The sequence below is a fragment of the Neopsephotus bourkii genome, unplaced genomic scaffold (assembly GCF_033783945.1).
Source record: "Neopsephotus bourkii isolate Nb327-2 ecotype Australia unplaced genomic scaffold, CSIRO-AGI_Nbou_v1 NB_1016, whole genome shotgun sequence".
Lineage (NCBI taxonomy): Eukaryota > Metazoa > Chordata > Aves > Psittaciformes > Psittacidae > Neopsephotus > Neopsephotus bourkii.
Window position 1 is genome coordinate 2,361,727 of NW_026901505.1, and position 13,346 is coordinate 2,375,072.

General features: G+C 47.1%; 1 protein-coding gene across 2 annotated transcripts; it reads right to left on the bottom strand.

The window, feature by feature from the left end:
* Positions 1 to 6,582: 6,582 nt before the first annotated feature.
* LOC133215943 (serine protease inhibitor Kazal-type 6-like) lies at positions 6,583 to 13,110 on the bottom strand. Of its 2 annotated transcripts, none has more exons than XM_061360320.1 (5): positions 12,919 to 13,110; positions 10,573 to 10,860; positions 8,453 to 8,478; positions 7,514 to 7,626; positions 6,583 to 6,742 (listed from the first exon to the last, which is right to left on the bottom strand). In XM_061360320.1, exons 2-5 carry the CDS (start codon positions 10,628 to 10,630, stop codon positions 6,697 to 6,699), a joined length of 243 nt encoding a protein of 80 aa, XP_061216304.1. In that variant the 5' UTR covers positions 10,631 to 10,860; positions 12,919 to 13,110; the 3' UTR covers positions 6,583 to 6,696. The 2 variants fall into 2 exon arrangements, with proteins under 2 accessions (XP_061216304.1, XP_061216303.1); XM_061360319.1 differs by having other exon boundaries at positions 8,405 to 8,478.
* Positions 13,111 to 13,346: the final 236 nt, after the last annotated feature.

Genomic DNA, 13,346 nt, shown 5'->3' on the forward strand with positions numbered 1-13,346 from the left:
GATGTGTTGAAACATGTACACTGAGAATCCCATAGCTTGATGCTGGTCCTGAAGCTTCAGCTGGGTGCTGGGAGCCCGACTGCACAACTGGGGGTCAGAGATAAGAGCAAGTTAGGGGGAGACAGGCCGGTAGAAATGCTTGTCTGTATCCCTGCTCACCATCCAATTAACCCTGCACTCTGCAGGCAGAGGGTATGGGCAGCGGCAAGATGAAAATGTCAAAATGAGCAGTTGATCTTGTGAGATTAATACATCAAATCCCTTAATGGATTTGCAGGTAACAGAGATAATTACAGATCCACAGAGCATGACTCAGTCAAGTACAGGGCACAATTCCAGAAACTATGAAAGGAGAAGAGCTGCAGTATTACAATCAAAGAAACTTAATTAAGCCAGAGAGCAACAACATTACTAAGTTATCAGCCTATTTAGGCAGTAAGAGGGCAAATGGAGACTTGTGGGCAGTGTTTCCAGTACTGGTCCATCTTCCACAAGAATCAGTTGAACTTTATACCCACCTCCTGCCTTGCCTTTCCAGAGGGTTGAGCAGAAACCTTGGGCAAGGCATGGAACAAGCACTGTAGCAGAAGGCTGGGAAGGAAATCAGCCAGGAGCTTTTGAGCTAAAGCAGCTCTGCAGCTGCTGGACTGCACCGGCTTTACAGAGGTGTGAGACAGCTGAGTGACCTTATCTTACCTCATAAATAAGCATAAAGAATGCTTAGAGTGGCTTTATGTATATATACGTGTGTATATATATTCAGGAAAGTAGAAGTTTAGGTATCACCTGATCATTACACTCCAGAAGCTCAGGCTTTGCGGAAAAGGCGACAGCAAGAACCGCAGCCCACTGCCAGAAAGGCTCAAAGCTGAACAGACACGGTACCACTGCTAAAACCACCCGGTCTGTGGCAGCATCCAGTGTCCACCGCAGGTACTGCACTCTCTCCCCTCCATCCCCCGACCTGCTCACAAGAGCAGTAAACTTTTCCCCCTAACCCTTAGAGAGATAACACTGAAGCCTGGACCATTCCAGAGAATTATCAGGATCTGGACAGGCCACCAAGACACAACAGCAAACAGGAGAGCACCCTCAGGAGTAAAAATGCCTCTAAGACCCTCTCAGGGTAAAGGGTGATTGCACTAATTCTATGGCTGTGCCATGGCATGCCATAGCTGCTTGAACACAGGGGTGGGCAATGGCTTTCTCCTTTGTCACAGAGGGGAAGAGCTTCCCATAGGGAGAGTCCAAGCCTCAGCTGATGCTAAGTCTCAATATTTGCATCCAGCTACAGCACAGCTGAAAAGCTCTTCCCAAATCCTGGAGGTACAAAGCCCAGCTCATCTCAGCTGCATTTCTCTGCCCCCAGACTTCTCCTTCTGGTGCCTGCAGGGGAGGTGAGCCATCCCCTGGAGAAGACAGGAAGGCGAGTGGTCTCAGGCCAAAGAAGTTGCTGGTTAGAGACACTTTTTTTATCTATTATGTCAAAGGGACATGCTAGGACTGCACCCTGTGCCTGAGCTCTTTCATGAGAGGTAATGGGCTGCGCAGGACCACAGGAAACTCGTTCAGAGCACCCTGACCAACAGCACCTGCAGGAGATGGGGAAAGCAACTTCCATGAGGGAAGGCTAAGGCACGGGGAACAGACAGAAACAGTCTACAAGGAATTTCATAGTGCCAGTGCCTCCCTGCACGGATCTCTTGCTGTAGCTCATTGCAAGAGCAGCTGTTGTGGTCAAAAAATAGGCTAATGCAGACACCCAACCTGAAAAAGAGGATGGGTGCTGCAATATAAGGCACTTCTGAGTCTGTGAGGGTGAATAACTGTCACTATTTGTGCCCAGCCCTGCTACGGGCACCTCAACCTAAATTCCAACAGGTAGAAGATGCTCTGTGGCCGGGTGATGCCCCCGCAGAGGGCGGGGACCACAGGACGGCCGGTTGCTCATCCAGGGGAGCTGACCTGCTCCCGAGGCTCTGCCCAAGGGACTTTGGGCCCCTCTCCGGGACCCGAGCGGCCGCAAGAGGGAGCCCGGCGCCCGGGAACCAGCGGCAGCTCCGGGCGGTACCCCCGCCCCAGGGATGACGTCACCGCCCGCGGCCCCGCCCAACGCCTGCATCATCGGCATCGGCATCAGCAACGCGGGAGCGTTCGCCGGCCGCAGTGACTGTGAATGAGGGTGAAGGGTACGTCCAGGAGCAGGGGATGACAGGAGAACGGGTCCCAGGGCAGGGCCCGGGCAGCTGATGGCTTTATCACGGGTGACTCCACAAAACCACCCTCCCAAAAACATGGCACTCTTTGGGAACAAGGCCAGAAGTGTCACGGCCAGCCCCTGCCACCATACCAACACTCCTGTTCACTCCTAGTTTAATGAGCAATTTTAGCTCAGAAAGGTGAACAGAATCACTGCTCCCCACAACCTGGGTACTAGGTCCAACCCTACCACAAGCACTGCAGCCATTGCTTGGGACCAGCCTCAGGTTAGTCAGAGCATTCCTCCAGGCCCAGCAAAGCTCAGTTTTAACCTTATCTTTTAAGTTCTGATTCAGGCTCTTCCAAAGCTCTGCTCTGATAAAGTCTCTGTTGACCTTATTGAAGCTCTTATCCCTCATACATGATGAATGGCAAAGCTTTAACACAAGCAGCTCTTTACATGGCACCTGCCTTTCTATAAGGATATTTATTATGCTTCCCCCCATTTTCCCTGCATGTATTGTGGTAACTCCTGTCTTCCATGTGCTTTTATAAGCCTTCCACAGCATTTTTAAAGCAGGTTTATATGACACTGTCATCAGCCACAATTACTGCAGCTACTCCTATGAGGAGTTCCTAAAACACACTGCTAATTTCAGCAGGGGGCATGGGGAAAAGAATCAACAACAAAACAAACCCAAAACAATCCACACACAAAACCCACCTAAACAGAGCAAAAAACCCACCAAAACTCTCACAGCACAAGCAAACCCCTCACCTTCTGTCCTCTGGAGTCAGCCAAACAGCAAATGCTTCTGGGCTCCTACTTAAGCCCTTCAGCAGCAATGGGGTGGGGGAACTGTTGGCAGATTCCCAGCATCTGGGAGCCATTTCACCCCAGAGCAGGCTCAGCTGCTCTCTAATCCTTAAAGAACCCAATACACCTGACACTGTCCTGCTGCTCCCTGAAGCTGTCACCATCTACATCTTTTCAGTCCCTCGCAATACTCTTACAGTTCTCCCAGCTACTCTTTGAGCAGTCCTTTTACACGTCCCCATAGCTCAGCCTTCCCTCCTGTACTCAGTTTTGGGCCCTACCACAGTACAAGAAAGGCAATGAAAAACTGGACTAAGTTCAGTGAAAAGCCGCCAAAAGAATTGGAGACTGAAGCTCTGCAAGAAGAGGCAGGGGGAGGTGGGCTTGTTCAGTCTGGTGAGAAGAAGGCTGCAGGGGGACATAGGAGGAGCCTGCCAGTTAACAAGCAGGTTAGAGAGCACACCGATCCAGGCTCTCATGGTGGAGATGAGACAATTGAAAGGACAGAGATTGAAACCAGATACAAGGAAAAACTTCTTTACCATGATGACAGTGAAACCCTGGGACAGGTAACCCAAAGAGATGGTGCACGCCCCACCCTGGGAGGTTTTCAGTTCTAGACTGGATAAAGCCCTGAGCAACCTGATGGTACCTCACAACTGACCCTGCGTGAGCAGGAGGTTGTACCAAAGTGCCTCCCAACCTGATCCAGCCTGCCTTCTCTTAGGGAAAATGGGGTGAAGCAAAATGATAACCAAGTCCAGAGCTTCCTCTTCAGCAGGGTTGTGGGAGCCCTGCATTCAGCACCACCACCCTAGGATCATCCCATGGCAGCTAGAAAAGCCTTGTCAAACACTGTGAATGTCAAGGGAAAAAAGTAGGACAAAGGACTCAACTGAGTTGCGACAATGACACGTGCCTGTGCTGGGGGAGGAGGAGGAAGTGGTAGAGCACACAAGTTAAATGGGCCAAGAGCCTGGACACAGTAATCTATCAGCTGCATCACCGGCAGAGCGAAGCTGTGAGATGGCAATACATCCTTCCCCTTCTGCCATGTGCATAGCCTGGTCACAGGAGGGTGCTCAGGTGTGAGCGATGGCTTCTTTCAGTAGGAGCAACCATGCACAAATTGAATTCTTCCATTATTTTAACTGCCAAGAGGGACTGAGCTTGCTGCAGGGAGCGCAGGGACCTCATTCTGCTGCAAGGGGCAGTGGCAGAGGTGCTGGGGCAGGTCCCACCCCAGCCTCTGCCCCTTCCTCCCTAGGCAGAGAACAAGCTGTGAAGATGCTCATGTTACCCTGTTATCCAATTATCTTTCATTCACCTTTCAAAGCTGTCAAACCCCCCCCCCCCCCAAACAAAAAAAACCAATACAATTGAAAAGGTGAAGCAAGGAAATCTGTTGGCCTCTCCTGAGGAGGAAATATGGGAAGTTTTCTGGACTGGGGGAATTAATTTCCTCAAAAGAGACTACTCCCATTCTCCATTTCCCCAGCACAGGTGCAGGAGATAGCAGTTGTGTCTGTAGAGGTACATTATTTACTATTTGATTTGGAAAGCAAAATGCAGGATGGTTGTCAAGTAGTGAACTCCTGGAGTTTGTGTTCTCTTGTGATCTTACCTTGTTATCTCAGCCTCCTCCAGATTAAAACGGATTAGATACAGGAATATGCTGTGAGCCACTGAGGGTCATCTCAGGCATAAAGATGTTCCATACCCTCTCACTCATTAAAATGTCAGTTTCCATCTTAAAAATGGGGTGGGTTTGCTCCTGTACACTGAATATGGTGCTGATCCAGAGCCATGCAACATAGTAGGATCATCTAAGGATAAGTCAGTAAGGAGAGGACATGGGGAGGTCACCCTGCTCCAAGCGGGAAGAGGAAGGCCCTCCCACTTTCCCAACAGGTCCTTCATGACCATTTGTCCTCATGCAGGAGATGCTGCTTGCTTCCCTCGATCTTGTCCATGTTCTGGATGTCTTGCTGTTGAATTCACCACTGTAACATCTGAATGTGAAACCAAGCAGGTGTACTTCCCCTGGCTGTACCAACTGTGATACAGAGATGTTAAGTCTGCTTCCAAGAAAACATGGAAGATTTTGCAAGAATCCAGTAGGTTGGGACGGGAAAAACATCAGGATCAAAGACAGCTGGTCCAAAAGAAGCTCCAAAACAGCCAACATGGAATTTTGCCTGCATGGTTTAACCGCTGCCGCCTGCATCCTGCCTGTAAAGTTACCAAATGACAAAGGATTTGCCAGAATTGGCATCACAAATGTGAATTATCAGAAGAGAAGCCAGCATTAGGTGTGCTGAGAGCATTGCTAAGACCTCTCTTTTCAGGCATTGCACACCAATTGAGTTCAAAGCCTGGATTGTGGCATGATAGGCAAACACTCCAGCTCTGTCCAAACAAGGTCCAGAGGTTTAGATGCTTAGCATTTAGGTGCTTGCAAAACATGTTGACCCCTGAGGCTCATGATAAAATCTAAAGCTCCCTTTGAAAGTTAAGTGTTTAACATGAAGGAGCTGGTGTCCCATTGATCTGCTGCCAATGTTTTAACAAGGGGATGCCACAGCTATTTCCCTGTGTGAATTTTGCTCAGTGAATGGGGAGAGACTATAGAATTCATTTTCTCATGTTTGCACAAAGGAGGAATTTCCAGCCAGCACCAAGAAGAGAGAGGGCAGCAGTGTAAAATGTAAAGAAAGGAATAAAGCCTACGTGCATTAAAACCTGTAAATAAATACAAATACTGGTGCGTGGAAAATCAGGGTCTGTGTACGATGCAGGGGGAGTTTATCCTAGAGATGGGGAAGGAAGCCCACAGCTCTTCTCCAGGGAATATGTTTGGGGTTTTTTAACTATTGACACTTTATGCAATCTAGTGCTCTTCTAAATACAATTTTATTAGCATGAGAAGCCAGTGGCTGCAGGAAATTAATGCTGGTGAGTTCAGCTTCCAAGACAAAGCATTCTCTTAGAAGGAAGAAGAAAGAGACCGATTTGGAAAGAAGAGCCTTGCAGCTTCTGCCTAAAACCAGCCTCCACCTGCCATCTTCTTGTTGCAGGCTTAAATGGAGCAATATTCCCTAGTCTCAGCTTGCTTGTCTCTGGTTTCCAAAGGAGATGAGGCATATGCAGTCACGCTGTTTACCAGCTCTCCTGTCACCCTCCCACAATAACCTCTGAGAGAGGAAAGAACATGTCTACGGAGGCTGGGTAAAGAAGAAAGGCGCCCGCTGTCACCCACCCGCTGGGATGGGGAGAGCTGGGCAGGAACCCATGAGGTGATTGCACTGCTTGGCTGCCCAGCAAGCGTGTACCAATTTGCCAGGCAGGATGGGACAGAAGAACTGCTGTGGACAGGAGGACACAGCCCATGGGAGCCGTGGGAATCGCTGCTCCGGCACAGGGAGCGCCTTGCTTCCCGGGAGGAGGGTGATGTAATACCATGGTATAGCAAAGCCATGCATTAGGCTCCAGCATGGTTCTATCAAAGCACTTTCCTGGGAATTGCAGAAAAAGGAATCCAGCCAAAGAATTGTGCTGAGCTTTATTTTATTGAGCAGAGATGGTGGAGATGAGGGCAAGCTGCTCTCCTGCCCTTGAACAGGCGTCTGTGGCTGTTGCTGATGGGGGGTCAACTCTTGCTGCTGGGTGACAGTGAGGACTCAGCATTTCCCCACGTGCTTCAATCTTATTTTCCCTCCGCTTCTCCTGTAAAGGAGCAAGACAGTTTTAGACAAAGCAGTGTAAGACAGATGCAGCAGTGTGGGACAATGAGCTCATCCTTCTGAACAGGACCATTTGCCTGACTCACGCTAGTGTACCCTGGTGCCTCACAGGCAACATTAAGCCATTTTCTCCTCTCCTTACTCCTCTCAGATTCCCCTAGGATAAGGCAGCCTTGACTGTGCACCAAAGGTTAAGGACTTCTAAGGAAAACTCAGTATTTTTGAAGCACATTCAGTCCAAGCATGTGGCTACAATTGCATCTTCTTTAGAAGGTGACAGAGCTCAGCAAAAGGAGAAACTCAGGTTCCTCCACTGAGATTTTATGTCTTGTTCCACAAAGTCCATTCAGACTTTTCCGGAATAATTTGGCACAGCTCAGCTCCCGCATTCCTCCCAACACTTCTCAGTATCCAGAAGAGTGGGCAGTGAGAGTTGCAGCCTGTGGCATATAGTGGGAAATGTGCATCAAATTAGTGTGTGCAGAAGGTACAGGCAGGATGCAATTGCCTCCCAGGCCCCGTGCTGCCTCTCAGCATGGCAACCAGCAGCGTGCAAAGCCTAGAAATGAATTTAAATTAACTTGCATTCACACAGCTTCATTCTAAGGAGGAAATATTCCACTTGCATGATGCAGGGGCTGCTCCCTACAAGAGGAGCAGCCTGGATGCAGGGCATCCCCTCCATAAAGAATATCATTACGTATGTGGAAGGAGCTAATTCTCTGTTATTTCAATCTCCTTTGCTTTCACTTACAGCACTGCCTTGCAGAAAGCACACTTGTTTCCATATGTGATGCCATCCGTGCCACAGTGAGGGTTGGACTCCCTTGTGCAGTACACGCTTCTATTTACGAACTCTCTACAAATCTGCAAAAGGAATAACAAAGCACCCTTTCAGGACTCTCATAGTCTTTCTTTCACTTTCCAAATTGGATAAAGGTCACAATACAATGCCTTTTCTGCCAAAAGGACTGAAGCATCAGTGATGACACTACCTATTTACTGAAGGAAAAAGCCCTGTCAGAAAGGAGCGGAAGCAGTGTTTCAGAGGAACTTTTGCCACATATTTGGGGAGGGAAACTACAGTCACCTGAGAGAAGTCTTGATCTCCTGAAGACAGGAGTGGATTAGCCTAGGCATGCAGGAGAAGAGTCAGCACGGATGCTCTTTCAGGCATTTGGCACCAAGTTAGCTCAATGCTGTATGGCTTCATGCACCTTGCGAAACCGTGCATTCAGTGTGGTGCTTGCTGAGCTTTCTGCCTTCCCAGTGAAAGGAGAATAAAACCATAGTCTATTTGGAATCAAAACTGGTGTCCATGAAATGTACAGGTACTTTGTCTCTGGACCTTGTTTGAAGGGGTAGAACACTCTCAACAGTCCATTTGTTTCATGAGAAGATCAGAGCAAAGCAGACAAAAGTGGTGCTGTGTATAAACACAACCCTGTGCAAGCACCCTAGACCTAATCATGATAAGCATTTGCTAAACCAACCATCTATTTCCTTCACCTACTTGCTAATGTGGCCACACATAACATCTCTGGTACTATGATGAACTCCCCAAACTGTTGGAACTTCTTGGAAGCACCCGCCTGCTCCCAGCAGATATTAGAACCTCTTTACCATGCACCAAGATCTTACAAACCCATTCCTCCAGACAGTGCAGATTCAGTAAGCAGAGAACTGCGCTAACCTCTTCAGTGTCTTGACCTGCAACATCTGGAATAAGGGAAAAAAGAAAAAGAGAAAAACAAATGGAGATTTTCCATTTCAGCATTATTTTCTAATGGAGGCTGAACTAAAGCCACAAACCCTTTATGCAAACAGTGAAACACACACCAGGTTTTTCCTACTCTGTCATTTGGTGCGGCGGAGGAGGGGGCAGGAAATGCATTATCTGAATTGCTTTTCAGTATTTTGCTTTTTTGAAAAATGTTACTAAAATACCATGTAATCAGTCATTCAGCTGCTAACTGCACCTCAGACACATAACCCAATCTCCTGGAAGGCAGCCACTCCCGGGAAAGTGAGCTGCCATATCGGATCTGGAGCCGCACTCTACAGAGATTTTAAAGCCATATTGACTTTTAGGGCTTTTAAGCTCCTGCGCCTCTGAACAATGAAAATGGCTGGTACTGTTAACAAGAGGGTACTGTGCAGAAGAAGGAGACCCCCCCATGCTCAGCTTTACAGCCATCCTCAGCACAGCACAACCCAGAGACTCTCCCCAAAACAAGTTTGTCCTGGGCAAGATACAAAGAGATGTCATGGGGTGACACAGAGCAGAACAGGGACTGCTGATCAGTAAGAGTGCAAAAATACACACTGTAAGACTCTGGGCTTGAAGCCGATCCGTTCATCTTTTGTATATTTCTGCACTGCAAGATGCAGCCAGATGCATAAGTTGAGTTCTTGTTGTGAGGCTGAGCAACCCTCTCATGTCTCTAAGGGGGAGCCTAATGCTCAAGGGTGGGTTGAATGCAGGTTTGCAGAATTTAGGTCACAACCCTGGGGAACAAATAGCCAGCATCTCGCACAGGAACAGAGATTCAGCAGTGAGGCCACTGCCCACTGTGGTGGTGCTCTGGGCAGGAGATTGGAGGAAGCTGTCCTACACTTGGGCTCCCACAGACTGGAAATCCCACCCAACCCAGTCAGCTAGAACATCATCACCCATCAACCCACCTGACTTCTGCTGGTTGTATTGCTCTTTGATGTTTTATCCCTGGCGCTGGTGTATTTATCATGTCCCCAGGTTAGGCCGAGCTGGCTTAATTGTAAAGTCACTGTTATGGCTATTTGCATATTATTTACAAAATAGCTCATTAGATAGTTTTTATAAATATTACATGTGGCTACAGAAGACTTTGTGATGATGTCTCTTGACATCTGTTTATTTTATAGGAGATCACAGAATTTGCTGCTATTCTGCCTGGCCTTGGAAGGAAGCTCCAGCACTCTGACAGAACCCAGACCCAATTAAAACTCAATTAGAGACAGATGAATATTTCATAATGAATAATGTGTACAAAGTAATTCATCTCTTTTCTCCATGCACAGCTTGCCATTTTCTCAAGTGAATTCTTTATTCAAATTATTCACAGAAAAACAAGTAGCAATAATTCTTGTTCTGCATGCTCTTCAATAACTGTCACCACAAACCTTGCAGAGCTGGGTCAGCTGGCCATAAGTAATTGATAACACTGATGTGACCTATATGTTCAAAAACCATCACTCAGCTTCCCCAGATCATCCGAGAGATGTGTAAATCTCCAGATAAATAAATGCCGGCTCCTTTTAATTTGCCCTCTTTGCTCTGACTCCTTGAGGACATTTGAATTTAATTTTAAAGCTTTTCTCTGCCACATAAAGGAAAGCTGAAACTTTCATCTAATTACGTTTCCACATCTCCAAGGAAAACACCAGTACCAAGACGCTTAGGATCAAAACAAGAGCTGATGACCCTGAGGTGAGTGAGTTTCTTCTCTAACTGGTTCAGCAAAACTCTCCAGTGAACATCTGCACCAAAAAAACCCTCATCGTTACGCTCTGCTTCAGTACATTTGTTGAAAGAGCAGCTTAGGATTTGCTCGCTGTGTCTCCCAGTGACACCTCCACTGCGTTATTCACTGCGGAGGCACACGAGGAGCGGAAATATGTCATACGAGTGAGCAAGTCCCACAGATATTTTCTACTTGCTCAGCTTTATCTTCAAGCCTGTCATCCGGTGATCAAGGCTCTCTCGAATTTGCTGTTGTCAGGAAAGGTTTGGGATCTGTTTTTCTTTTCTAGGCTAGGGAAAACATCACTTACCCGAGAAGAAAGAGAGCAGCAGCAGGCTGAGAAGCACTAAGGCACCTGTTGCCTTCATGCTGCAGGTAGCTCTTTAGTCCAAGCCAAGCGATGTGTGCAGGAGGTGTCGTCTCAGCACTGGAGGCCACAGTGCACACACAGACCTGCCTTTCTGTGTATTTATGCGCCCATCCGTAGCTGTCCTCGTTCTCCACCTTAATTGTGAGAACTTCACTTCATTTCTAAAGCCATTATTGGTCCTGGCCTTGTTTATGGTGCTTTAGGAATGCTGCCCTGTCCACATCAAACCTAGAAAGGGATAATTATATGAGTGATAGATAGGCTTGTAATATCTTCTTTCTTTTTTATAATCTAAATAGTCACAGGATTCTCACAAGGGTGAATTTTCAAAGCAGTGATTCATCGGGGAAGCTGGTAATTTTCATTCTCTGGGCCCTCACTGAATGCCAGCTCTGAGGCTTTGAGTGCGGCGTGATGACACTCACTAGACGTTACGAAATAAATCACACCATGAGAATGTGTTGTCTGTGAAACCAATTATACGTTGTTCCCTGGCTATTTTTGAGGATGGATCTAAATATGTTGGGTTGGGGTGGAGAAGCGCTCCAGTGTGACATGCTCTCATAGCTGTGTGCACAGTCCCAGATAGGACTGCTGACTCTCCCCCCTGAACTATTTAAACTCTAGCTGTCAGTGTTTTCCAGCTTTTTGCATTCACAAACATATGTTAGGGCTCCGCTCCCACAGCAAGTGGCAATGCAGGGAATTTGATGGGGAATTGGAAGACTGGAGATCTATTTCCAGCTGAGTCTGCATGAGGATTTGTGTTCAGCTCCACTATTTGCAAAATATCTGTCCAGATCAGAATAAGCTTTAAATTTTAATATATTTACCTAAGGAGACAAGGCTTGGGAGAGCAATGAGTATAGATACATCTGGTTATTAGTTTCCCCAGTGAATTTTGAATCTGCAACTAATTCCAACTATAGGAGTAAAAAAGAAAATAAATAAAAAATACAATCTAAGACATTTTTCTAGCAACAGAGGAAAAATGCTAGTAACAACCTCAGCCAGCAAAGGAGAGACATTCTGCGTGAGATCAATGCTATGAATGTCTACACCTGGGGAGGCATTACACTTTGCAGCTTGCTAGACATCTTAAAACCCACACAGCAGAGAAACCGTGACTGACAGGTGAATTCTCAGATGTCTATTAAGGGTGAGCTCACGACCCAGCCTCTCATATAATTTAGTTATCAAGGCAGTGAGCCGCAGCGCTGTTTAAAACCACGCTCAGTTCTGCCGCTCGCAGCACTACTTGTTTGCCTTTTCTCGTTTCATACGTCACTGCTCACGACCACAGCCTTAGTACCTCAGTCCTTTACATACCCAAACATTTTGGTTGCTGCAGCGTAACCGAGTGGCTAAAGCCTCAGCATACGCACTACAGGGACCATTCCCTTCCACGCTAAGGAAAGGAAGAGACTAAATTACCAACCGGGTGATTATTGTTATTACCCCTTTCCACTTATTTACAGCACTTGAAACAGGCTAGTTGCTGGCATGGGTGAGGGCATCTTTCTGTTCCTCTGACTCCTGTGAACATCAGGAATGGACAAGGGCATATGTACCTTGTTTTGCAGACCAAGGGGTGTAGCTGGGCAGAGTCTTGCTGGTGTCAAGCCAAGCACTTACTGTGCTGGACAAGTATTATGTGATACAACCTTTCCATCTTCCAAAGAGTTCTTGCTTAGAGGCTCTCGAAGCATCTTGGATACAGCCACATACCCAGTACATACCCATTTGCCCTCCCTGTCCAGTAGATGAGCAGCTCTTGTCTGGGCTTTTCCAAAGTCTTCTGAGCTCCTAAGCTCTGTCTTCCTCAGGCAAAAGCTACCACTGCAGAGGAGGTTCATCACAGGATCTTGCTGTTAAAGAAAGTATCTTGCTATAGCCTGAACTCCACTGGTCTGTGGCCACTTTATAAACCTCACGGCCAACAAGAAATAATGAGAGATGTCTTGACATCTCTGTGTTCACATCCATTGGATACTTAGATTGTTTCTTACTTCAGGAAACAAGAGGCTTAGAAAATAAAAGGCTTAGAAATCACAGACTTTGCCCTAAATATCAGCTTTAGCAGCAGATATTCTTGCTAAATATCAAGAGAATGGGAGGTGGAGAAAGGGAGTGTGTGAGCTGTGGCTCTTGAGACTTTTTGCCTGGGATGTTTGCCTATTAACAGCTTGAGTCACCCAAAAAGATGGCACATCATCATGAACATTCACATATATCATTGCTCCTCCAGTGCACCCTTTAGGCTTCACAGAGATGTTATCTCCATACCTCTTTTCCCAAGATAGAAAGCATCTTGGAGCTACCAGCACATCTTCTGGCCCTTCTTTTCACAGGTTAGTAAATCCAAGACCTTTTCTTGAAGGGGCCTTTATCCTACTCCTGCCTCACATACCCTCAGCATAACTTTTCACATCTCTCCCCCCAAGAAGCTGAAAGCCTGAGCCCAGTCTAATTTCTCATTGGGTTCTCATTAGGCTCATTACAGCCTTACCCAGCTTGCTGCAATTTTGTGCTGATCAACACGGTCTCGATGGGCACACCCTTCAAGGAAGCAGCAGTTCCTAATTTTCTTTCCTATGAGATGGCCTCCTCCCTTTGCCATAAGCCTCCTTTCTATAACACACTGCCAGACCTGTCCCTTGCCCAGGTCTGACAGATAGGGCTGACTACAGCCACTCTTCCCCAGAGATGTCACC

Coding starts and splice junctions, on each gene's coding strand:
- LOC133215943 (XM_061360319.1), bottom strand. CDS start 10,630: ATGAAGGCAACAGGTGCCTTAGTGCTTCTCAGCCTGCTGCTGCTCTCT. Junction 8,479..10,572: donor GCTGCTCTCTTTCTTCTCGG/GTAAGTGATGTT, acceptor CCCTTATTCCAG/ATGTTGCAGGTCAAGACACT. Junction 7,627..8,404: donor TGCACTGTCTGGAGGAATGG/GTTTGTAAGATC, acceptor TTCCTTTTGCAG/ATTTGTAGAGAGTTCGTAAA.